The sequence below is a fragment of the Macaca mulatta genome, chromosome 3 (genome assembly GCF_049350105.2).
Source record: "Macaca mulatta isolate MMU2019108-1 chromosome 3, T2T-MMU8v2.0, whole genome shotgun sequence".
Taxonomy (NCBI): Eukaryota; Metazoa; Chordata; class Mammalia; order Primates; family Cercopithecidae; genus Macaca; species Macaca mulatta.
In genome coordinates, this window is record NC_133408.1 from 18,559,736 (window position 1) to 18,587,310 (window position 27,575).

The 27,575-nt window shown below is 36.9% G+C and overlaps 1 protein-coding gene and 1 long non-coding RNA gene across 3 annotated transcripts in view; one reads left to right on the top strand and one right to left on the bottom strand.

The window, feature by feature from the left end:
• LTN1 (listerin E3 ubiquitin protein ligase 1) overlaps positions 1-9,623 on the top strand; it is a 67,315-nt gene extending 57,692 nt beyond the window's left edge. Inside the window, exons 26-30 of one of the 2 annotated variants that reach the window (XM_028845387.2) lie at positions 1,020-1,191; positions 2,085-2,305; positions 5,083-5,277; positions 6,461-6,628; positions 7,255-9,623. In XM_028845387.2, the coding sequence (XP_028701220.2) occupies positions 1,020-1,191; positions 2,085-2,305; positions 5,083-5,277; positions 6,461-6,628; positions 7,255-7,317 (819 nt within the window). In that variant the 3' untranslated portion in view covers positions 7,318-9,623. Of the gene's footprint in view, positions 1-1,019; positions 1,192-1,475; positions 1,649-2,084; positions 2,306-5,082; positions 5,278-6,460; positions 6,629-7,254 lie in introns of those variants that run through there. The other variant, XM_077995861.1, reaches the window with a different exon arrangement.
• A 13,677-nt stretch (positions 9,624-23,300) lies between these two features.
• LOC114676712 (uncharacterized) lies at positions 23,301-27,438 on the bottom strand. Its single transcript, XR_003727766.2, has 2 exons — positions 27,281-27,438; positions 23,301-24,205 (listed from the first exon to the last, which is right to left on the bottom strand). It is a non-coding gene; the product is annotated as an uncharacterized LOC114676712 (long non-coding RNA).
• Between the last annotated feature and the right edge of the window lie 137 nt (positions 27,439-27,575).

Sequence of the window (27,575 nt, forward strand, 5' to 3'; positions counted from 1 at the left end):
ATCTCTACTAAAAAAAACCAAAATACTAGCCAGGCGAGGTGGCGGGCGCCTGTAGTCCTAGCTACTCGGGAGGCTGAGGCAGGAGAATGGCGTAAACCCGGGAGGCAGAGCTTGCAGTGAGCTGAGATCTGGCCACTGCACTCCAGCCTGGGTGACAGAGCGAGACTCCGTCTCAAAAAAAAAAAAAAAAAAAAAAAGTTGTATTTTACACAAAGAAAGGATAAATGCTTGAGGTGATGAATACCCCACTTACCCTATTACATATTATATGCCTATAAAATACCTCATGTGCCCCATAAATATCTACTGTGTACCCACAAAAATTAAAAATACAAAATTTTTAAAAACAAAAAAGAAAATGGTATCTTTGTACTATGAGGAGATATGTGATATAGTAGAAGAAATTATCTTAAAACCAATACAGATACCAAAGAACTGCAAAGTCAACGTGGAAAATGCAAGCTGTGTTATTGAGGGAAGGCAGGAGTTGTGAAGCACAGGTCTGACACAGATACCTGCAGCGCTCCCAGTGGTGGCTCGTTTTTCTGTTTTTAAAAGAGAAACCAGAAATCCATATTTTTATGTGAAATCTCCTGATTGAAAAAACAACTCTGAGAAGATCCCCCAAGACATCTTGGACTACTAGTTTGTGCTCTCTGTCGTAAAGGAATGTCGGAGTTTTTGATACAGGATGAGGTCAGCCATAAAAACGGGATTAGTTTTAAGCAGGAATTTGAAAGGTTAAGGACAATGGTGTGGAAGGAATGTATGGAAGACTTGGGAGGAGAGTGAGGGAATGGTGAATAGATTTTCTTATCTCAGGCACTGTAAGCCAAGGTGAGTGTATTCTAACACAGGAAGACAATTTGAGAAAGATATTAGAAACTTGTTCTAATAATGAGCGGATAGAATGTCTGCTAGTTTATGAGGAAAGGAAATTTGTTATACTTTGAGTTGTTCTTTTATACCAATTGTCTTGGTGTATTTGGTTTACTAACAAATTCTTTGCTCTCCACCAGCTTCGGGCTCTGTATTCAATGTATCTTCGGAAAACAAAGAGTTTGAATAAATTGCTCTATCACCTGTTCAGGCTTATGCCAGAAAATCCAACCTATGCCGAGACCGCAATTGAGGTCCCAAATAAGGACCCTAAAACATTCTTTACTGAGGAGCTCCAGCTGAGTATTCGAGGTCAGTAAGATATGTGTTTATGTTCTTTCTTGGACGCTAGATTCACACTAGGTTGAATTAAACTTTTCCCTGGGAATGTGGAGAATAACCCTAAAGCTAGGTCCTGGCTATGAGAATGTTGAACTTGACCATTTTCCACATTTCTCTAAATAGGATGAATAATTCGATTTTACCCTAAAATAAAGGACTGTGAGGAATTTAATATATTTTTGAAGCTTAGTGTGGTAAGACTATTAACTTTTGACTCTGTAAACAAATATTTCTTATGTGATAACATTTTATAGGCATATAAATAAGGGGAAATAAAGTTGAATAAAATGTATTTCATTCTGGGAGCCCGCATGTGAGCAGAGAGGATAGATGTGCATATATGTGGTTGTACCACAGTATTGGAAACAATTTACTAAGAATATGCATTTTTTAAATGCCTTGGAGATCTGAGGATGGGCTGCATCTTGTGAGTATTGAGTTGGGTATTCTAAGACTTCTGCACAGCAGCACAGCGAGCTCTGGGGAAAGTAAAGGAGGCCAAACTCCTTTTCATAATTTATAACACCAAGCATCTTTAATTTTTCCTTCTTTTTAAAATATATTCTATTTTATTTGTAGTCTTTCATGTTAAATATAGAATTCTGTTTCTAGGTAGATTTTTTCAGTGTCAATTGGGATTTTCACTTTAAAAAAAAATTATTTTGCCATTCTTATGGTTCATTTTGAATGTGTGGAAAGATGCTCAGACTCCAGAGTTCTGGTTTCTCTGGTATGTTTGTTTGATGAGCTATAGCACTATCGTTGAGGAATTAAGGATCACTTTCTAAAGAAAATACTAATATTAGTCTGTTATTCTATATAAGAAATACATGTGACTAATCAGGAATTTGTTTTTTCCTCAGAAACAGCAACTCTTCCATACCACATTCCACACTTGGCTTGCTCAGTCTATCATATGACATTAAAAGACTTGCCTGCCATGGTTAGGTTGTGGTGGAATAGCAGTGAGAAGCGTGTTTTCAATATTGTAGATAGATTTACAAGCAAGTATGTCAGCAGTGTTCTTTCTTTTCAAGAAATATCTTCTGTACAAACAAGTACACAACTATTTAATGGCATGACGGTTAGTATTGTCTTGACTTTCTCCAGAAAAGTTGTTTTAATATTGGGTATGTCTGTCATTGTTAATATCAAAACAGACTGTAGCTCTTGGCTCAGAATTTATAGAAACTGGTGGCCAGGAGTTACGGCTAATGCCTGTAATCCCAACGCTTTGGGATGCCAAGGTGGGAGGATCACTTGAGCCCAGGAGTTCAAGACTAGCCTATTTTGTTTTCTAATTTGTGTGTCAAATCTCAATATTACTTCATGTATGGATTGAAACAGTGGTATAATTTTCATTCACACACTGTATTAGTCTATTCTTACATTTCTACAAATGCCTGAGACTGGGTAATTTATAAAGAAAAGAGGTTTAGGCCGGGTGCAGTGGCTTATGCCTGTAATCCCAGGACTTTGGGAAGCCGAGGTGGGTGGATCACTTGAGGTCAGGAATTTGAAACCAGCCTGGGCAACATGGTAAAACCCCATCTCTACTAAAAAAATACAAAAATTAGCCATGCGTGGTGGCGGGCGCCAGTAATCCCAGCTACTCAGAAACTTACAATCGTGGCGGAAGGCAAATGGGAGTCAGCACCTCACACGGCCAGAGCAGGAGGGAGAGAGGCGGGGAGGTGCCATACACTTTTAAACAACCAGATCTCATGAGAACTCACTCACTATCACGAGACTAGCACCTATGGGAAATCTGCCCCCATGATCCAATCACTTCCCACTAGGCCCCACTTCCAACATTTGGGATTACAATTCAGCATGAAATTCGGGCAGGGATACAGATCCAAACCATTTCACCCAGCAAATAGTTTTTGAGCATTCATTAGTTCATTCAAAATCTGTATTGGAATACTTACAGATGCCAAGCACTGTGTCCCAGTCACCAAGGATATGAACAGTTTAGTAGGACTAGACTCTTGTCCTATAATAAGATACAGTCTAATAAAGGGAAAAGAGCGATACTGATAATGATTTTTGCATTGGAAAGTAGCATGTTAAGAGAAAGAGTTCTCATGATCTGAGTGGGAAAGATTCATCTGGCTGAGGGGATTAAGTGAGATTTTATGGAAGAAAATCACTTGGAGGTGGGCAGGATTTTGTTATGGGGAAAATGAAGGGAAAGGCATTTACTATAGAGAAAATAGGCCAGGTACAGTGGCTCATACCTGTAAACCCAACACTTGGGAGGCCGAGGTGGGCTGATCACCTGAGGTCGGGAGCTTGAGACCAGCCTGGCCAACATGGAGAAACCCCGTCTCTACTAAAAATACAAAATTAGCCGGATGTGGTGGCACATGCCTTTAATCCCAGCTACTCGGGAGGCTGAGGTAGGAGAATCGCTTGAACCTGGGAGGCGGAGGTTGCGGTAAGCCAAGATCACGCCATTGCACTCCAGCCTGGGCAACAAGAGTGAAACTCTGTCTCAAAAAAAAAAAAGAGAGAGAGAGAGAAAAAAAAAAAATACTATCGCAAATGCAAAAAGCACAAAAGTGAGAATGTCATTTCAGTTGTTGCCCAAGAAATGATAAATAACGCAGTACTGCAACCCAAATAATGAGTAGGAGTCCCAAAGGTGAATAGACTGCTCAACAGTGAATTAGAGGTATATTGGGAAGGGCCTCAAATAACAATCCAAAGTGGTACAATTCAGCCACTGAACATTTTTCATTCAGGCAGTAGCATGGTCAAGTTATGATCTTTGAAATTGCTCTGACCATAGTCTATAGCATGATCTATTGGCAAACAGTTTGGATTCAAGTGAATGGTTAGAGGAGACTATTGGGGTAGACATTATGAGCAAAGGACTAGGGCATGGGTGAGGCAGTATCAGTGGGAATATAAAAGAGTAGAGATGTGAGAGATGTGCTAGTGATTTAGTTAATATCTAGGATGAGGTAGAAGCAGAAACTTAAAATGGTGCTATGATGATTTTTTAGCCTGGGATTAGGAAATTCAGAAGATGAAGTTTGATGAAGGATGATAATGTGTGCATTTTATGTTGAGTTTGCAATGTTGGTTTGAAAACCAAACAAATAACTATAAATATTCTGGCAGTTGATGGTTGGCTCCAAAGCTCAGGAGGATTACATGGTAGAGGAAGACTTATTAGACGTAGAAGTGATATTCGATACTCGGTGTGGAAGAGAAGGGATAATAACCCATTCTGTCACTTATCTATTCAAGGTTTATTGAACTATTATGTGACAAGCCTAACATTATAAAACCTTTTTTTATGAGCAATTAATGTCTTTTAAAACAAACTTTGAATATCACAAAATCACTGTAAAAATATACCAGGGAGGTATTTAAACCTATTTCTTTCTCTTTTTTTTAATTTTTATTTTTTTGAGATGGAGTCTCGCTCTGTCACCCAGGCTGGAGTGCAGTGGCGCAATCTCGGCTCACTGCAAGCTCTGCCTCCCAGGTTCACGCCATTCTCCTGCCTCAGCCTCCCGAGTAGCTAGGACTACAGGTGCCCGCCACCTCACCCGGCTAATTTTTTGTATTTTTAGTTGAGACGGGGTTTCACCATATTAGCCAGGATGGTCTCGATCTCCTGACCTCGTGATCCGCCCGCCTTGGCCTCCCAAAGAGCTGAGATTACAGGTGTGAGTCACCGTGCCCAGCCTAAACCTATTTCTTAATTACCTTATGTTAGATAAGTGAATGTGTTTACTTGCATTGTCCTTGAATGAAGCCTTTAGCTTTTCATAGTCAACCTATCAAAATGTTTTCTGGATGAAAGAAAGGAATCTGGCAAACAAAATATCCTTTGTTGTATTGCAGGTTAAAGCTCGAGCTACTACTCGAGAGGTAATGGCTACTTATACTATTGAGGACATAGTTATTGAACTTATAATACAGCTGCCTTCAAATTATCCATTGGGTTCAATAACAGTAGAAAGTGGCAAAAGAGTAGGAGTGGCTGTTCAGCAGTGGCGGAACTGGATGCTGCAGTTAAGCACTTACCTCACCCATCAGGTAAGTTTCTGTTTATACATTTGGCTTTACAAACTTGAAAAAGATGATCTATTTAAAAGGGCATTTAAACACAAAATATATCTTTTCTGCTTAAGGTAAAAATAGATATTAAACTTCCTTGGATAAATACAGATATATGCCTAAATGGATTAAACCTGCCTTTCTGTTTTAATTTTTAAGGTTCTGTAATTTATTTTCTGGTGTTTGCGAGGGATTGACTTTATTTCATTAACATTGTAGAAGATGTAGAACAGTACATGGTATTAAGGAAATTGTTTCAGAGAGGATCTTTTGAAAGATGCTGGACAGATGAATGCCTTCTGAGCTACTTTCACTTTTATTCTTACATTTCAACTCCTCTTTGGTTAAAGAAGTCCCAGTACTCTCAAAGACCTTTGACCTCTAACCACATTTTAAATCTTCAGTTCTGTTTGCACGCTGTGTATCTCAGGCATTCTACAGTAAGGAAAAACTTTTTTTTTTTTTTTTTTTTTTTTCCCCAAGACGGAGTTTTGCTCTTGTTGCCCAGGCTGAAGCGCAGTGGCACAATCTCGGCTCACTGCAACCTCTGCCTCCCGGTTCAAGCGATTCTGCTGCCTTAGCTTTCAGAATAACTGGGATTACAGGCACCCACCACCACACCTGGCTAATTTTTTGTATTTTTAGTAGAGATGGAGTTTCACCACATTGGCTATGGTGGTCAACGAACTCCTGACCTCAAGTGATCTACCCACCTTGGCTTCCCGAAGTGCTGGGATTATAGGCATGAGCTACGGTGCCCGGCCAAGAAAAACTATTTTAAACAAATATGCTTACCATTATTGTAGAGATGGAGCAAATAATTTGAGATAATTTCCTCATTTTCAGTTAAACATTAGAACTAACCTAAATGATTTAATTATTAAGAGAGTTTTATCAAGCAATAAGCTTGGACTATTACACTTTAAGTATTGGTCCAGAAGCCTTTAAAGTCTGACTTTAATGGAGAAAAATTACATCTGGTTCTGAAAACTTGGGAGGTTATTTTAAAAACCAACATTCATAAAAGTTAGGAGATATGAACATAGCCAAGCAGATTGTCTTCTTTCAGAATTGTAATTCAACTTTAAAATTTGTGAAATTGAATAAAAATAAAATTGGTGGTTATCAGTGTGTCGTGACTTACTTTTCTTCTTGTTAACAGAATGGAAGTATTATGGAAGGCTTAGCTTTATGGAAAAATAATGTAGACAAACGTTTTGAGGGTGTTGAAGATTGTATGATCTGTTTCTCAGTCATTCATGGTTTCAACTATTCCCTTCCCAAAAAAGCCTGTAGAACATGCAAGAAAAAATTCCATTCAGCTTGCTTGGTAAGTCTAAAGAGAAATTAACTTACTTATATTTTATGTATTTTATACACATAAACGCGCGCACACACACACACATACACAATGTCTAACTTTGGAAGAGAAAGTGTATGTTAAACTTAATTGTAGCTAATGGGAGATATATTAAAAAGTGATTTTTAAAAATCTGCAAAAGATAATTAGCAGTTTACCGAGACTGGTAGAATCAAGGCCCTCTAATAAATGGGTGTTTCCAGTGACCTTTTACCGCTCAAGAAGTAGAAGGTCTTCTGAGATCTAGACCATGAAGGAGACTACAGGAGTCGGTGCTGGAAGCCATTTGGCATCAGAGCCCTATGCTCTTTTTAAACATAGTGAAAAAGAAGTTGCCATTTGTTCCTTTGTTTCACAGGAGATTTCTCATATCTTAGTGGTTGTGTGCATGAGCCTAAGTAGAAAGAACTTAGTGTAGCCATCGGAAGTATACTCATTTGTGTTGATTTTGGAGATACAGAAAGAGCAAACATTTTAGTATTCTTCCCTTTTCACTTTATCATTTGAAGGTTACTTTAGATGTATATGTACTTTATGATATATGTAAGAGGAGAGCTTTAAAAAGCTTTTGATATTTAAAACCTTTTCTTTTTCAGTACAAATGGTTTACATCTAGCAACAAATCCACTTGTCCACTGTGTCGTGAGACATTTTTCTAGGTTTTCTTCACTGGAAGGGATCCCTGAAGTACATCAAGCAAAGGCATTGGATTTGGATCCATCTTAAAATGTGGATGTGGGGAAGCCAGTGAGCATAACTTTTAAATAGGACCTTCTCTGGAAAATTATTTTTGTTAATGTAATAATCCTAAAATCAGGTTTACTTAACTTTAGATTGCTTTGTAAATGTTTGGAAACTTCCTTTTACAAAAGAATATTACATATTTGAGAGAAAATATTTCTATTAATGGTTTAATCTCTTTGTATATTTAAAAATAAATATGAAAAACCCTAAATTACAGAACTGGAATTTGTGAAAAGATCGTACAAGTATATTATTGATAAACCCGTTCCATTTGTCGATCTGTATTTTAGAATAGTCCAAGTGAAGCAAAATGAACGGAGAGAGCTGATTTACATCTATAGATATTTTAAGTCTTATTTATTAGTCATGACAATAAATTAGTAGTATTCTGATATTTGTAGATTATTTTAATGATAAAAATGACACTAAGCTATTAATATGGCTTGTCTTAAGATATTTGGAAGCATGCTCTGAAATCCTATATAAAAGTTTCAACTGAACTTCAAGGTGCCTCCATTTATCAAGGGTTATGAAACTCAGAAAATTAAATTCTTGATGCTGATCTTTTTGCTTGTGGAAGAATTATTTCTATATATTAGTGAAATTTGAATTGTAAACGTGTCAGTGAATTTATTACTCCGTTTGAGCGAGTATCTAGAGGGTGAGAATTTGAAATAGTAATTTGATTATTTCATTCATGAAGCAGAGTGGTAGTTATCTTTCTGTTGACAGGGAAGAAATAAATGAGTATTACTGAAACTTAAAGATCAGTGGAGAAAGAAACATTTAAAAATGTTGTAGGAGACTTTCAATTTTGGAAGCAAACTTAGATGTTCTTACTAGCCAAAGTTATACTAAATAAGAGACTTGGGGGAGCAAATGTTTTTCAGCCTTCAGAAATGGAAAGTTAAGGATTTTAGCACTGAGTAAAATTCAGTATAACAGGCTGAAGTGGAGTAAGTGAAAACCTGCCTTTTGCCACTCTTAAAAATTGTGCCCAAAATATAAAAGTATGGAAGTTTAGAACTTGGAACAATTTTATTGCAGTCTTCCATTACGTGGAAATAGCATATCTAATATCTAGGTTACTTGAGAGACCAGCTCATCATCTCTGTTGCACATGTTTAATTGGCAAAAAGCAATTCATGATAAATAAAATTATTGCTTTCCATCTACCGGGTAAAATGACTATTGAAATAGTATGAATGTGGTCAGAGGATTATAGTTGAGAGTGAAGTGCTATGTGTGGGTTATAGATCTCTCAAATTATATTTATAGATGCAGTGTCCTGCCCAGTTTTGCTTCCTACATTTTTCTGTAAAATATTTATTGTTTTCTAGCCTTGAGACTCTGAGGGTCAGTAAGTGAAGTATAGATAGCAAAATTTTACTACCTCGTTAACCCTTTTCTTAAAATATTCTCTATCTTTCTATGTCTCTCTGACATAGTAATCCCAAAGGATTGTGTTACTCCCCTGTGAAAGTTACTACTTTTCCTTTAAAAATGGTTTTGTAATAAGACTGTTTAAAACCTTTCCAGTATTGGTACATCTTGGCTTCTGGCCCAGACCCAAGCAGAAAAGAAAATGGAATAATGGAGCATTGTTTTTCCACGTTAGTATTAGGGCATCAGATTCTTGGTAAAACACTATAATTAAGTAGTTATAATTAAATAACTGTTCTTCATACTTAGGACTCGTAATACGTTTCTTTAAGACTTGTAAGTATAATTGCAAAGCTTGTTAACTGTTTATATATTAAAGAAGAAGCTTTACAAAATAAGACTGAAATTCAGGATACCACAGTAAAGTTTTATCTGTACAGCGTGACAACTCTAACAAAAAGGATAGCAGCCCTTAAAATTTTAGCTTAAGGACATTTTAAAATTGCATGAGATTAGCAAAATTATTAATTTAAAACCTCAAAGTAAATTGCAAATTTTAAAATTTATTTTTGACTCTTTTATCACATGCTCTAATGTATGTACATAAGTTTCTGTGGCTTAAATAATATGTTGTTATTTGATACATTTTTCTGGTGCGAGTAATTAATGTTATTATTTGATTGTTATACCATATGTGCCCATTAAAATTCTTTTTAATTACAAATATTTCAAATATACAGAAAAATAATAATATAAATGCCCTTGTACCCTTCACATACTATTTTGCCATATTTGCTTCTGATTTTTAAATAAATAAAATGTTGCTCTTTTGTACTTCTCCCTGGCGCCATTCTCCTCCTTCTCTCCCTAGAGCTAACCTACTATTCTGAAGTTGGTGTGACTCCTTCCTATTTAAGATTTTATACTTTACCATGTGTTTTTATCCAGAAACAATATATAATAGTTAACAAAAATTATGTTAATGATGTTTTACTGTATGTAATCTTTTGTAACCTGATTTTCCACTTAACATAATATGCTGTTTAGTGTCATGTCAGTTTACTTACCAATTCCCTTACTAATGGTTGTTTAAATTGTTACTTTTTTTGCCATTTTGAACAGTGCTGCAAGTGTACATTCTTGATCATGTCACCTCATGCAGATGTGCTAGATATTCTGGACATATGTCTAAAAATGGAATTTTAGCCCAGCACAGTGGCTCACACCTGTAATCCCAGCACTTTGGGAGGCCGAGGTGGGAGGATCACCTGAGGTCAGGAGTTTGAGACCAGCCTGGCCAACATGGTGAAACCCCATCTCTACTAAAAGTAAAAAAAAAAATTAGCCAGGCATGGTGGTGCACACCTGTAATCCCAGTATTTCGGGAGGCTGAGGCAGGAGAATTGCTTGAACCCAGGAAGTGGAGGCTGCAGTGAGCCCAGATCGTGCCACTGCACTCTAGCTTGGGCAACAGAGCAAGACTCAGTCTGAAAATAAATAAATATATATATATATATGTGTGTGTGTGTGTGTGTGTGTGTGTGTAAAAAATAAATAAATATGGAATTTCAGGTAGTGGGATGTGTATATTCTGTCACTTTAGATGTTATCAAATTGCTCTCCAAAGTGATATGCAAATTTGCTTTCCCAACTGCAGTTTAAGAGAATTCTGGTTTTCCTATCTTGTCACCAACACTTAGTCTTATCAGAATTTTTTTCTGCAGTCTGAAAGCGATGAGGTAGTAGCTCTTTGTTTTAACTTATATTTCCTTAAGAAGCCTAGTTTCATTTCGTATATTTATTGGTCATTATTTGACAGATTTTCATCCATAATCTATGCCTATTTTTCTGCTAGGTTACTTCTATTCTTACTGATCATAATGCTTTATCTCATAGGACTTCTAATATGTGGCTTGTCTTTAACATTTTCTGTGACTATCTTTAATATCACAGAATTTTTCAGTTAAATTTAATCAGATCTTTCTTTTTTACTTTTATGACTGAGCCTTTTTTATGTTAGGTTTTAAAAATTTGTTACTTAACTGAGGTTTAAAAAATTCCATTATATCTTGTTAAAAGTTTTAAATTTCAAAATGTGCCTAATTTACCTGGCATTATTTTTTTTTTTTAATTTCACTTTAAGTTCTGGGATACATTTGCAGAATGTGCAGGTTCGTTACATAGGCATACATGTGCCATGGTGGTTTGCTGCACCTGTCTACGCATCATCTCGGTTTTAAGCCCCACATGCATTAGGTTTTTTTCCTAATGCTGTCCCTCCCCTTGCCCCCTGCCCGCAACAGGCCCCAGTGTGTGATGTTCCCCTCCCTGTGTCCATGTCTTCTCGTTGTTCAACTCCCACTTATAAGTGAGAACATGCAGTGTTTAGTTTTCTGTTCCTGTGTTAGTTTGCTGAGAATGGTGGCTTCCAGCTTCATCCATGTCCCTGCAAAGGACACAAACTCATTCTTTTTTATGGCTGCATTGTATTCCATGGTGTATATGTGCCACATTTTCTTTATCCAGTCTATCATTGATGGGCATTTGGGTTGGTTCCAAGTCTTTGCTATTGTAAATAGTGCTGCAGTAAACATACATGTGCATGTGTCTTTATAGTAGAATGATTTATAATCCTTTGGGTATATACCCAGTAATGGGATTGCTGGGTCAAATGGTATTTCTGGTTCTAGATCCTTGAGGAATCACCACACTGTTTTCCACAGTGGTTGAGCTAATTTATATTCCCACCTGGTTCTACATCCTTGAGGAATCACCACACTGTTTTCCACAGTGGTTGAGGTAATTTATATTCCCACCAACAGTGTAAAGGCATTCCTATTTCTCCACAGTCTTCCTATCTTCTATTGTTTCTTGACTTTTTAATAATCGCTATCTGATTGGCATGAGATGGTATCTCATTATGGTTTTGATTTGCATTTCTCTAATGATCAGTGATGTTGAGCTTTTTTTCAAATGTTTATTGGCTACATAAATGTCTTCTTTTGAGAAGTATCTGTTCATATCCTTTGCCCACTTTTTGATGGAATTGTTTTTTCTTGTAAATTTAAGTTTCTTGTAGATTCTGGATATCAGACCTTTGTCAGATAGGTAGCTTGCAAAAATTTTCTCCCATTCTGTAGGTTGCTTGTTAACTCTGATGACAGTATCTTTTGTGTGCAGAAGCTCTTTGATTTAATTAGATCCCATTTGTCAATTTTGGCTTTTGTTGCCATTGCTTTTGGTGTTTTCGCCATGAAGTCTTTGCCCATGCCTGTGTCCTGAATGGTATTGCCTAGCTTTTCTTCCACCGTTTTTATGGTTTTGGGTTTTACATTTAAATCTTTAATTGATCTTGAGTTAATTTTTGTATAAGGAAGGGATTCAGTTTCAGTTTTCTGCATATGGCTGGCCAGTTCTTCCAGCACCATTTATTAAATAGGGAATCCTTTCCCCATTGCTTGTTTTTGTCCTGTTTGTCAAAGATCAGATGGTTATAGATGTGTGGTGTTATTTCTGAGGTCTCTGTTCTTTTCCATCGAAGACTACAATTTTCTAAAGTATGTCTTTAAAATGCACAATCATTTCTATCCAGTGTGATAATTTTTCATCTTAATTGTAACATTTAGTTCATTTATATAATGTAATTACTAAGATAGTTTATAATTAGTTTTCTAATTTTTCCATCTGTTTTGTATTCTATTTCTTTTTTATTTCTATTTTCCCCTCCTATTAGTTTCTTTCACATCATAAAATATATTAACTTATTATTTAAGATTATCCTAGAGATTCCAACATTAATACCTGACTTATCAACATCTCGTAAGTTCTTTTTGTCACTTCCTGGAAAATTCAAAGCACACATCCTTAATCCCAGCCCTTTGGGAGATCAAGGCAGGAGGATCACTTGAGCTCGAGTTCAAGACCAGGTCGGGCAATGTGGTGAAACCCCATCTCTACAAAAGAAAATACAAAAATTAGCCAGGCATGGTGGTGTGCACCAGTAGTCCCAATTACTTGGGAGACTGAGATGGGAGGATTGCTTGAGTCTGGGAGGTCAAGGCTGCAGTGAGATGAGATCATGCCACTGCACTCCAGCCTGGGTGACAGTGGGAGACACTGTCTCAAAACCAGAAAATTCAAGGACCTTAGAATAACTTCAGTACTATCATTATCATTATTATTATTATCATATTTTGTGATCAAGTCTCACTCTGTCACCTAGGCTGGAGTGCAGTGGGATGAACTCGGCTCACTGCAACCTCCACTTCCTGGGTTCAAGTGATTCTCTTGCCTCAACCTCCCAAGTAGCTGGGATTACAGGCGTGTGCTACCACGTCCAGCTAATTTTTGTATTTTTAGTAGAGACAGGGTTTTGCCATGTTGGCCAGGCTGGTCTCGAACTCCTGACCTCAAGTGATCCTCCTGCCTTGGCCTCCGAAAGTTCTGGGATTACAGGCATGAACCACGATGCCTGCCCCAGTACTATTTTTTTTATACTATTGTTTAAACGCCACAGGACATTATTGTTGTTCTATGAATCTATATATTCATTTATATTTTTCTTCACATTTACCCTTTGCATATTTCTTCATTCCATTTTGCATCTGGTAATTCTTTCATCACCTTGGCAGTATTACTCCTTTGTCTTTCGGAGTTCTATTGTTTCTGTTACAACGTCATCTCTGAGTCTTCTTCCTTTTAAGAAAATGTGTACCCTACCCCACTCTACCCCCAGCTGCTTTTATTTTCCCTTTGTTTTGGGTTTTGAACAGTTTTACTATGATGTCTCTAGGGGAATCTGTGATTTGGTGTCTTTCATTATTTTGGAAAATTCTCAGGCATAATCTCTTCTTATATCACTTTTGCCCCAATTCTCTCTCTCCTCGCCTACTCAATTAGGGCTTTTCACCATTAGCCATACGTGTGTTAGATTCTTTTCTGTTTTGTTGTTTTATTTGTTTTTTCTCTTCATGCTCATTCTGGATTTTTATTGACCTATTTTGTAATTCACTGAACTTCTCTTCAGCTATGTCTAAGCTGTCATTTAACTCATTTACTGCATTCTTAATTTCAGTTCTATTATTTTCAATTTCTACAAGTTCCATATAATTATTTTTACTGATTTGGACCCTCTGCTGAAATTCATCAGCAGAGTATTTTGTATGTTGTATCTTTTCTAGAGCATATTAATTACAGTTACTTAGAAGTAATTTGGAAGCCCATGCTTGATAATTCTTAACACAGTTTCCACTTTTCTCTCTATTTTCAGTCATTTGGTCTTATCTTTTAGTATGGTCAGTAATTTTTGTGTGAATGAAAAATTATTGAGTTGATTATTGATTAACTCTTGATGCTATCTTTTTTTCATAGACAGTTTACTTTTTGCTTCTGGCAAACAGTTTGGATAAGAGCAGATCAGTGTGGCAGTTAGCTAATTAAACAGCTGAGCTTTAGTCCTTTTGAGGGTTGGTATATTTACTTTTCATTCAAGGTTCTTTCACCTTGATTTACCCTGAACTTGTTTTTGTATTCCCAGACATGTAAGACAGCCTAAAGTTCTGCTCACCTTTTCAACCTCGGGCCTCTGTTTTCGGCTCATTATTTCCCACCATTTAGCTTCTTAGCCTTAGGCTACTGCTTATGCTAAATGTCATTCTCACCTTTGCTCTTCGCTTTTGCACATGGTCTTGACCCTTCAATTTCTTTTTTTTCTTTTTTTTTTTTTTTGAGGCGGAGTCTCGCTCTGTCGCCCAGGCTGGAGTGCAGTGGCCGGATCTCAGCTCACTGCAAGCTCCGCCTCCCGGGTTTACGCCATTCTCCTGCCTCAGCCTCCCGAGTAGCTGGGACTACAGGCGCCCGCCACCTCGCCCGGCTAGTTTTTTGTATTTTTTAGTAGAGACGGGGTTTCACAGTGTTAGCCAGGATGGTCTCAATCTCCTGACCTCGTGATCCGCCCGTCTCGGCCTCCTTACTGCCTTGGTGGCTCTCTTGTTTAAGCAGATATCCTCATCTATGTTTCTGTATCTGTAAGTATATCTAATTTTTGAGTAGAGTCACTGACCTGATAAAAGTACATTCTAGCCAAAATAAGAGAAGTCCCTACAATCTGTTTAATGACAAAAGCTCCACTAGAGAGAAGCAGTTACCTAGATAAGTCTTAGAATGTCAGTTCCATCCTTTCCCTTTGCTTTTTATGGATAATTTATAACCTTTATAGCGATCATATACACACATACAATGTTTTGGTATCCCTGCTTGAGCACTTTTGGGAAACCTTTACCATCTATGCCTTAAATCCATGTAGAGCTTGTGAACACAAAATATCTGAGACAGGTCTCAGTCAATTTAGGAAGTTTATTTTGCTAAAGTTAAGGATATGCCCATGGCACAGCCTCAGGAAGTCCTGAGACACGTGCCCAAGGTGTTTGGGGGTACAGTTTGCTTTTATACATTTTAGGGAGACATGAGACATCAATCAGTATGTGTAAGATCTACATTAGTTCAGTCCAGTAAGGCAGGACAACTCGAAGTGGGGGCTTCCACGTTAGAAGTACATAAGAGGCAAAAGGTTGCCTTCTTTTAAGTCCTAGATCAGCCTTCCACTGAATACACAATTTAGTCTGGTTCAGTGGATCTGCATTTTCACATAATAGGAGAGAGGAAGGAATCAGATACGCATTTGTCTCAGGTGAGCCTCAGAGGGGTGATTTTGAATAGAGTGGGAGGCAGGTTTGCCCTAAGCAGTTCCTAGCTTGACTTTTCCCTTTAGCTTAGTGATTTGGGGGTCCCAAGATTGATTTTGCTTTCAGGAGCTTTTATATGCATTCACCAGCTCAAGCTTAGCTGGACAGAGGCTGGGATGTGAAAGCACTGGTCAAGTCAGCTGTGGATCGCACATGCCCTTTCTGTCTGATCTCTTCAAACCAGGATGCCATCTGGCTTGGTTCAGAAACTTTCACTGTATACTTTAGTTTGAATTTAACTTTTTTTTTTCCTTTTTTTTTACCTTGGATACTTTGGCAGACTTTATGGCTATTTTAATTCACAGAAGAGACTCACCTTAAGAGACATTATAACATTCAATTTATTGCAGGGTAAGAAAACATAAACAAGTCAATCTGTGGGTTAAAGTTTTTCGTTGGCCAAATCCTCACCATCGTCTTTATTGTTAAGACTAGGACACCCTTTAAAAGGGCTTCCTGACTAATGATTGCCTTTCACTTCACTGTACACCCCTCCATTCTCCAGATAAGTTCATCAGTTTAACTTCAGCCAATATGCACAAGTGAATGCACCTTAATTCATTAGCAGAAATACTAATTGATACACATTTATTCTTAAACCCTAGATGCAGTACGTACCCTTATATGTAAAATGGGTTAGCACAATAGTGCACACGAAGACATTTCAAGAGGTACTTGTGCAAGGAGAATTTTAACCCCTTTTCATTTCCTCCACTTCCTCGGTACTCTTTCCAAAATTTGATCTTCTCATGTATATACCTGTCTCAGATGGTTCTTTTCCCACCTGCCCCTTTCACATGTGTCCTCCTTTTTTAAAAGGCATAATTTTCACCCATCTTTCTCAGTTTCACCATTGTCAAGGTGGGATGGGAAAAGCAAAACAAACAGACAAAACCCTTGGAGTCTATACAGGTCATTTGAAAATGGGTTGAGAAAGAGATTCCAATAATGGCTAACCCTTTTTTGCAACTCACTGGTTTTCAGTTATTTGCTTTCAATAAAATTAGAGAAAAGCCTACGCAGGCTGTCAGCCATTAAATCATTAAAATTTGTTTCATCGTTGACATATTACTAAAAAAATTGATGGATGCAGTGGCACCGAGTGACAAATAATTGAGTTATTACAAATCCCCATTCTCTGGATAAAGAAAATGTACTTGCACACAGTGGATGGAACTGGATGTTGTTGTGCTAACTGAAATAAGCCAGGTACAGAAAGGCAGACATTGCATGTTCTCACTTATTTGTGGGATCTAAAAATCAAAACAATTGGACTCATGGACCTAGGGAGTAGAAGGATGGTTACCAGAGACTGAGAAGGGTAATGGTGCAGGGGCAGGGTGGGGGTAGACGTGGGGATGATTAATGGCTACAAAAAATAGAATGAATAAAACCTAGTATTTGATAGCACAACAAGGTGACTATAGTCAATAATATAATTGTACAAGTTAAAATAACTAGAGGAATATAATTGGATTGTTTGTAACACAAAGGATAAATGCTTGTGGGGATGGATACCCCACTTTACATGACGTGATGATTACACATTGCTTGCCTATATCAACATCTCATGTACCCCATAAATATCTACACCCATGTACCCATGAAAATTAAAAACAGAACAAAATTACATTCTCATCTATTTGTTTTACATTAAAAGTGATCTCATCTATAGATAGGAAAAATGGGAATATCATTTATGTTGACTGCTATGGCATTCTAATTATGCGTAATATATACCCACAGAAAAATGAACTAAAAAAAAAACCAAAAGAACACTACAAATTGGTCTTGATTATCAGATGAATTTCCAGTAAGATTTTTAATGTTTTATGTTTAATACTTATGTGTAAAAATATTCATGTTTGTGATATTATCTACTGTGTTCTTTTTTTTTTTTTTTTTTTTTTGAGACGGAGTCTGGCTCTGTCGCCCGGGCTGGAGTGCAGTGGCCGGATCTCAGCTCACTACAAGCTCTGCCCCCCGGGTTTACGCCATTCTCCTGCCTCAGCCTCCCGAGTAGCTGGGACTACAGGCGCCCGCCGCCTCGCCCGGCTAGTTTTTTGTATTTTTTAGTAGAGACGGGGTTTCACCGTGTTCGCCAGGATGGTCTCGATCTCCTGACCTCGTGATCCGCCCGTCTCGGCCTCCCAAAGTGCTGGGATTACAGGCTTGAGCCACCGCACCCGGCCTGATATTATCTACTGTGTTCTAATAGTTATTGTAATAATTTAGAAAAAAGTTATTTTTAATGCTTACAGCCTTTTAGCAACAGGAAACTTTTTAAATTTCAATTTATATTCATTGCAGAAAACTACCTTAGGAGATAAATATTTTAAGTAGTGAAATATACTATAATTCTGTGAGGAAAGCAAAATATAAATAAAGATCCGGTGAATGATGTTTAATGTCTCACTGTTGAAGAGCTTGCTTATGTATTATGTTGATAATGGTGGGAATCAAATTGCTGTGGTACTTAGATTCTGTGAGATACATTTAAAAGAATGATATAAAAGTTTTTATTTTTGAAAATGTAAATATTTACAGTATACCCCTGGAATTTATCTTATTTGCACTTACTTAAATTTATGATGATAAATGTTAGTTATCAACTTAAAAATACATGAAAGTGTACATACTTTCTAAATTTTATTTAGGGGTATGTAGGTGATAAAGTTTGAAGATACTCTTCTGGCAAATATGGTAAGTGAAAGTTTAGTGGGTTCCCAGACCAGAGTTAAACACACCAGCAGATCTTTATTGACCATCTTACATAATCTTTTTTTTTTTTTGAGATGGAGTCTCACTCTTATCCCCCAGGCTGGAGTGCAGTGGCGCGATCTCAGCTCACTGCAACCTCTGCCTCTCGGGTTCAAGCGATTCTCTTGCCTCAGCCTCCCAAGTAGCTGGGATTACAGGCCACCATGCCCGGCTAATTTTTGTATTTTTAGTAGAGATGGGGTTTCACCATGTTGGTCAGGCTGGTGTCAAACTCCTGACCTCAGGTGATCCTCCCGCCTCGGCCTCCCAAAGTGCTGCGATTACAGGCGTGAGCCACTGTGCCCGGCCCATCTTACAGAAATTTAAAAATATCTCTCAACTTTAGATTTGGTGTTAGGGAATCTATCATGAATAGCATCTCACACTGTCTTGCAGGTGAGCCAACCAAGTCCTAATGCTGGAAATGTTGAAAAAACTGCCTTACTCCTTGGGTGAGATCTTCCAGAGACTCTGTTGCTAGGAATCTAGTCACTGCTGGAAAAAAAGGAGAAATGAAATAGAAATTCTATGTAATCAAAGTCCAGTTCTTCCCTAGTAATAGAAAGAAGGCTTTTACAAAGTGACAGCTTTTACAAAGTGAAAAGATTACATTTCCTATCACAGAAAGAATGTATTATTAAAAATGGTTTTGTAGTTGTTTGTCACAAGATTATAATTAAGTAGTAACATTTTTGGAAAGCACTTCCCTTCATTTAACATACCCTTATCCCAATACATAATGCATCTCATGCCTTCGTAACATGAGCTTTGTCATGGTCTGCTTGACAGTAGTTTTGAAGACAGTGCCTATGAATTTCACATCTTATTTTGTTTTCTTATCTTAGCTGGGAAGACTTCTTAGTAAGCAGTTACCTTTGTCTTTTGATCGACTTTAAGATGGAATATTTTAAGTCATTAAATGTGATGTACCCCAGCTTTGAGCTACTTCCACTATATTAGGTTAGGAAGTTTCTATTTGCTTATATTTTTAAGTCCTGAGTGGATGAGTTTTATAAAAAGCTTGTCCTACATCTATTAAGATGGCAAGTGTTTCCCTCTCTTCCTATTATGGTTGATTACATAATTTTGAACCATCCTTGCATTCTGGGATAAACCTGAATTGGTCATGATTAGTAGTATTACTAATAATATACTTGCGGATTTAAAATATTTTATTTTTCAAATTTTGAATCTTCATTTACAAATAAACTATAATTTTTCTTGTTCTGTATATTCATAAGTGAGATTTTCAATTAATTATATTTATAATTTGGTTTTTGTCATTTTTGTTTTCATTTTTTGAAATAAATGTCTACATGTACTTCATGTGGTTATTGTTTTCTCCCTTCCATACTCTATTCCTTGGAAATGAACCACTAAGTCCAACTCACACTCAAGTGCTAGAGAAGTAGACTTCACTTTTTGGACAGAGAGGTGTCAAAGAATGTGTGGACATGCTTAAAATCCCCACAATGCAGGTAATGCATGTACAGATTATATGCTAAATACAGTGTTCTTTCTAACTTAAGAAAGCTATGATGCCAAAATGAATTTGAAATTGATTGTGATGTCTATATAATTTATGATTTTATCCAAAGTCTGATACTCTATCAAAAATAGCTTTGTAGTTATCAATTTACACACAGATATTTCATACTAACAGAGCTACAGAACACTTAAAACAAGCTGGTATTCAAACAAAAAATATACTTCAGCAAAGCAACACATTCTTTTTCTCTTCGCTGCTTGTCATAAATTAGATTTTAAATATAGTTGAGCCTTCTTGAACATGTGTTGTAATTGACTGTAAGTATCCTGTGACAACATCAAACCTTTTCCAACAAGTCCTAAGTTTTGGTTTCATTTTGTCTAAACTCAACTGAAAATCTTTAATGAAAGAAAATGACATTTACCATACATCAGGGGAAGGAGCCAGGGAGATATCAGTACTTAGCAAATTTTGCAAAATCAGCAGTCTCATCTACTTCAAAAATTTGTAATTATTCGAAGATGACTGTGCTCAAAGTGATTTATCACGTGCTACTGCAAAAGGTACATTTGCATATCATGGTGAAGCATGATTTTTCACTAAGATGATTCTAAAATTATTTTCTAACAATTTTATTTCACATATGAAAAGCAATTACTGTTGATGCATTTAATTAGCAGAATTTTACAGTTACTTGATGCCAGTTTTATATCATTGTTGTCAGATATGTCAAAAGAAATCAATCTTTTCATCCAATTCAAGGAAGAAATAAACCATTTGGAAATTTTATTTTGAAAGTGAAACATCTGACAATATTATGCCCCATGTTACAAGTTAAAAGCCCAATATTAAATAGCCATTTCTAATGGTTGTATTAATTATCTATTACTGTGTAACAAATCACCAGATAGAAGCTATTGACCTTGAAGAAGTCACTGACCCCCTGGTACTTTTTGGGAAAAAAGTAATCACCTTCCACTCCAGAAAAATATTATACATTCTGATGACATGAGGAAAATAAAACATATATAAAAGAAGGAATGGGCCTGTGATGTAAGTTAAAATTATAGCTTACATTTTAAGTTCTCACTAAATTATCTTTTTAGCCATGAGTATTAGGCTAGGTGATCTCTAAGTTCTCTTCTAATTACACAATTTCTCTTTATTTTAGGCCAGGCATGGTGGTTCATGCCTGTAATCTCTACTTCGGTAGGCCTAGGTGGGCGGATCACTTAAGGTCAGGAGTGCAAGACCAGCCTGGCCAACATGGGGAAACTCCATTTCTACTAAAAATATAAAGAAAAAAAAAATTAGCCCTGCGTGGTGGCACATGCCTGTAATTCCAGCTACTAGTGTGGCTGAGGCGGGAGAATCATTTGAACTCAGAGGCTGCAGTGAGCCGAGTTCACGCCACTGCAATTCATCCAGCCTGGGTGACAGAGTGAGACGACTCCATCTCAAAAAAAAAACCAAAACAAAAACTTCCTCTATTTTATTCCAGCTCAAAAATTCTGGTATTTCTGTATCAAATATTGCTTTCTAAAATCAAACTATAAAGACTTTGGAAACCATAGCTGTGCCTCAGACATGCCTTCACCTCTCATAGAATCTACGTTTCTTTGCACAGAAGGTTTTGTCATACACAGAGTAGACACTGACACACTGATTGATCGCTCAGTATTTTAGTCTCTGGATTTCTCCATATTCACTTAATTATTTCAATAATTGACATTACCCACAACCAACCAAAGGTGATACTTCTGGCAAGTGGAAGCATGAGAGTGCTATTTCTTACCGACATTCATTTACCCCTTTACATATAAACCATTCATTTATCCTCTTCATTTGTTGAGCACTGGAGCGCCATCTATTTTACATGACTTTTTGCAGTTATTATACCTATTCATAATTATTCCTGGCATATGTTGCTTAATGATGGCGATATGTTCTGAGAAATGTGACATTAGACCATTTTGTCACTGTGCAAATATCATAGAGTATATTTACACAAACATTGATGGTATATGTATACATATATATTTAATTTATACATATTTTTCATACGGAAAACCAAATGTCTCAGAACCTTAAATGAATTATCAGTCATTCCCCTACTTATTCTGCAGAGCCAATATCAAGTGTTACATATCAAGTTTCTATTTATGTTCCATTATAACCTTATGGGACCATTGTCTTACATGCGGTCATTGTTGGCTGAAACATCGTTATGCGGCACATGACTGTACTTGTGTTAAATAATTATTTTGGCTATAAGACTTGGCGCAGAGGAATTTCTGGGGAATAATAATCAACTGCAAGAAATTGGTTACCCAAAACAAGCTGCTCATTAATTTTGTTGAAATGTCAAAAGCTCATATCTGAAAAGGGTGGGGAAAATAAGCAAATAGGTAATTTTAATAGGTAGCACACTGTTACTGCTGCTCACATGAAGACGCTAATAAATGTTCACAATCCAACCACAATAGCTTCTTAGCATTCCATCCAATAGAGCAAGGAATCTTTATTAACTTCTGAGAAGCTCTCACATCCAGAAATTATTTGAAGTGTTTCCACCTGATTTAGGGTTTAATTAGGTTTTTTAGTTTAGTTTTTTGTGTTAGTTTCTTGGGGGGTTTTGGGATTTTGGTTTTTGGGTTTGTTTGGTTTTTGTTTTTGTTTTGGTGTCACATAAGTATTTCAATTTTGCACGACAATGTTATGGACTAGAAAGTGAATCTGCAACAGACTATTCAAGTTATGGTCTTGGTAATTCCAGACAGAAGCTATTGACCTTGAAGAAGTCACTGACCCCCTGGTACTTTTTGAGAAAATAGGAGTAATAACCTTCCACTCCAGAAAAATATTATACATTCTGATGACATGAAGAATGTTTACATATTTGTCTTCCTCAGAATACACCCTGTAAAGGCATAATGTTATATCTAAAAACTGTATTTTTAGTGGCAAATATTATGTACCAATTAAGTCTCTGAGGATAATTAAGTTTGTTATAAATATACTGGTAGAGACAAAGGCCACTAAGATTCTAGTGAAGTCACAGATGCAAATGAAAAACTGTGGGCAGCAAGTTAATGATTAGAGTGCTGGTGTGTACAGCATAAGGCTTGATGGGTAAGTTTAACTTCTACAAGAAACATATTCTAACAAATACAATTTTTCTTAACCAACATAATAAGAAAATATACTTTTTAAAACCAACAAACAAGGATGGCAAGCACACAGGTTGCTTTACACAGCCACATTTAAAGTCAGAACATCCAAAATTAAGTCAGTGGTCTTTGGAACTATTAAATCAAATCTCTTATGATTACAGCAAAGCTCTTTTCCATTTGTAACAAACAAACTTGGAAAAAACTCAATTATATTACAAATAGAAACTAGCTATGGATAGATATAATTTAAATGTTATGACAACTAGTTCTTCATTAAACTGCTGCCACTTGCAGCTGCTAGATTCAGTTATAATTTCGAATTAGGGCTGAATTAAGTATGAGGGTTATAATTTTCTTTCTTTTTTTTTTTAGAGGGGGGGTTATAATTTTCTATTGCCAACCTGTATGCCAATAATAATAATTATTATAACAACAACGATAAGAGCAGAAGTAGGTAACATTTACAGAGTGCTTACAATGTGCCAAGATTTTATCTAAATATTTTACTTAATCCCCAGAACTACCCTATGAGGTGGGTACTATTGTGATATTCACTCAATAAATGAGAAAATGACAGTTTAACGACATTAAGGGCCAGGCATGGTGACTCACCCCTGTAATTCCAGCATTTCGGAAGGCTGAGGCAGAGGATCACCTAAGTCCAGGAATCGGAGACCAGCCTAGGCAACATAGTGAGTCCTTGTCTCTACAAAAAAGTTTTAAAATTAGCTGGGCATGGCAGTGGCTTGCCTATAGTTCCAGCTACTCTGGAGGTTGAGGTGTGAGGATGTCTTGAACGCAGGAGTTCAAGCCTGGGGTGAGCGATGATCAAGCCACTGCATTTCAGCCTGGGTAACAGAGTAAGACCATGTCTCAAAAAAAAAAAAAAAAAAAAAGGTAAGGCCACAGAGCTAGGAAGAGGTAGACTCTTATCCAACTCATACCCTTAAGGGCCAAACCAAGTCAAAGGGCCAGGCATGGTAGCTCACACCTGTAATTCCAGCACATTGAGAAGCTGAGGCAGGAGGATTGCTTGAACTCAGAAGTTCAAGATCAGCCTGGGCAACATAGTGAGACCGCATCTCTACAAAAAATATTAAAAATTAGCCAAACATGGTGATGCGTGCCTGTAGTACCGTTTACTCGGGAGGCTGAGGCAAGCGGATTGCTTGAGCACAGGAGGTTGAGGCTTCAGTGAGCTGTGATTGTGCCACTGCACTCCAGCCTGGGCAACACTGGGCAACACAGCAAGACCCTGTCTCAAACAAAAACAAACACAAAACAAAGGGTACAAAGTTTCAGTCACATAGTATGAGTAAGTTCTGGATATCTATTCAACAGCATGGTGATTATAGTTAGTCATGATGTATTGTAGACTTGAAATTTGCTAAGACAGTAGATAAGTGTTCTCACCACACACACATAAAATAACTATGTGAAGTGATGGATATGTTAGTTTGATTCAATAATTTCACAATGTATACATATACCAAAATATCACATTGTATACCATTTAAAATATTAAATAAGACAAAAACTAAATATATAAATAAAATTTAACCAATAAAGCAAATGAGCTAAAGCACTTGTACCTCTCATCATTCTATAGCCTGATGTTCCTGAAATGCTCTCTCTTCATAACAGAATTTCATGTGATTGTGTTTTTAATGGAGCATTCTGCCTACTTGATACAGGGTCATCACATGTTTCTTTCCACAAAATACTACTTTCTGATCTCTTATCACCGTACTGCCTTCCTTTATCTCTCTTTCCTTTATTGCTTTTATCTATTATTTCTTTCCTTAACCTATCCCCATTTTCCCAACTTTTATCCCATTTTCCTCGTCCATGCAATTAGCTTGTCAGGAACATGCAGCATATCCCAAAACTCCAGAAAGGTGATTCTCAGGGCTCCAGAGGGTGGTAGTCCTCGAGTCAGAAATGAGAGACCAGGAACAGAGGCTGGGAAAACAACTGTTTCCCCTCCTGCTTATTTTGTTTTGAAAATTGCTTCTAGCTCCCATTTATCTTAGTGTAATTATCAAAATAAGAATAGCACCTGTTTCACATAAAATTAATGGGTTACGTGTAAATTTATTTGCATTTGGGGGTAGAATATTCTGAAAAAAAAAAAGAAATTGAGATCAAATGGTCATTTATTTTGGCTCTTACCTTTTAGGAGGTAAGTGGTTATGATCTCATTTAAGCTTAATTACTTCCTTAGAGGCCCATCTCCAAATATAGACACATTGAAGGTGTTAGGGCTTCTGGGTATGAATTTTGGAGGGATACATTCAGTTCATAACACACAACTTAATTTTTTTTAAAGAGTGAAATCATTTTTTAAAATGATGGAAAAAGCTAAAATATGCTAAATATAAATCCAAAAAAACTTAGTGTTACGGACTGAATTTGTCCCTGCAAAATTCATATGTTGAAATCCTCGCCCCCAGTGTGATGGTAGTAGGAGGTGGGGTCTTTCGTAGGTAATTTAGCACAACAAGGTGGAATCCTCATGAAGAGAATGTTTGCCTTTACAAAGGGATCCAAGAGCACTCTCCAGCTCTCTCGTAAGAGCCCTGTAACCTGGAAGAGAGCCCTCACTCCAACCCAACCATGCTGGCACCCTGAACTCAGACTTCCAGCCTCCAGAACTACAAAGAGTAAATTTCTGTTGCTTAGAGGCCACTCAGTCTATGGTTCTTTGTTACAGCAGACAAAACTGACTCAGACACCTGCTATACCTATACTAACGTCACACAAAATAGGTGTTCAGGTAAAAAGTTTTACTAAAGACAAAAAGGAACATTTCCACAATGATAAAAATTCAATTCACCAGGAAGATATAATTATTTTAAATTTGGTCACCTACTAGTATAAGTTTGACCTCTATAATGCAAAAATTGAAACAGCTAAAAAAAAAAAAAAAGAATTATCCACAATCATAGTGGGAGACTTCAACACACCTCTCTTTGTAACTGACGGAACAAGCAGACAAAATAGATAAGTAAGGGCATAGAAATTTCAAATGTGGAAGTCATCTTTAAAGGGCTAGGACCAAAACAAAGAAAAAGATTTAAATGTCCATATATATTATAGAGGCAGTAGCTATAGTGGCATATATTATCTTTATCTTCAGTTACAATTTCATTTTATAGAAGAAGAAATCAAGGCTCAGAGAGGTAAAATAACCTTATACAGTCCAAGTGGTAGAGCCAGAAAATTCATTGTGTTTTAAAAGTTTAGTAGAACTCACCAGTGAAACCATCTGGGTGGGAAGTTCTTGACTATCATTTCAATTTCCCACTTTTAATTGAATAGATTGACATTTTTTCTCTGGGCTTATTTATTTTTGAGATGGAGTCTGACTCTGTTGCCCAGGCTGTAGTGCAGTGGTGTGATCTTGGCTAACTGCAACCTCCGCCTACCGGGTTCAGGCAATTCTCCTGCCTCTTTATTTTTAGTAGAGACAGAGTTTCGCCGTGTTGACCAGGCTGGTCGTGAACTCCTGACCTCAGGTGATCCACTGGCCTTGGCCTCCCAAAGTGCTGGGATTACAGGCGTGAGCCACTATACCTGGCTATATTTACTTTCTTCTATTGAGTTCTTACATTTTTCAATGCCCTTATTTCCCCTAACTAAATAATTTAGTGGGCTTTATGTCACTTCGAAATGAAATCGTAACTGAAAATAAAGTGCTTAGCACAGTGCCTGGGTAGAAAGCATCCAGTAAATACTGTCATTTCTGCTACTTTTACTACTGTTACGATTGCTATGTCTACTACTATTATTGATGCATCTTTAGAGTCTCCTGAGTCTCTGACAGCTACTGACATTGGGGCAAAGATAAGTCTATCAATATTGTTGAATTTGACTTATGGAAATAGATACTAGCTCTTGCAGGCATGAGAAATGTTTCTCAGCATGATGAAATCTGGAGAAAAAAGTTTGAATTAATTCCTAAGAAATCAGAAGTAATATTTGGTGGCACTGCTAATGGAGCTGAATGCATTAGAAAACGTCAGTTATAAAGACTGACTGATCTGGGTGTGAGATGAGTCCAGTTACAGTACTGCCCAGTTACAGTAAGTTAGAAAGAGGAACAGGATGGGAAGAGTTCATTCTTGTCCATGACCTACTGGCAGGAATAACGAATGACATTGCTAACTAGGTGCCTACTCCAAGCCCCCACATCTTTGCTTCTGTTTAGTACAGAGCAAATTTCAATTGGAAGTTTGGCTTTGCATATAGTCACTGCTCAAAAAAATGTTTATCAATTTGTCAATTTTGGTCTGTCAATTTAGCAACTTCAATAGCTTTGTCAACTTACCAATTAGGTCATTCACGATTTGTCAGTCTTCTTCAGATAGCCAACATTTTCCAAATTAACTTCTTTACTAATATCAGATCCTCAGAAAGTGAAATTCACACCAGGGGTTTGTGTTCCTTATTATAAACAAATAAAATAAAATTTGCATTATAATCACTCTACAAAAACATCATGACCAAACTACCTTTCCAGAAGCTTGACTTGAAAATTTAGTATTTATTGAGAACAAGAGAGATGAACACCTGAACAGGCTGGAAAACATATGAAGATAAATGCCTGAGTTCACATCAAAATG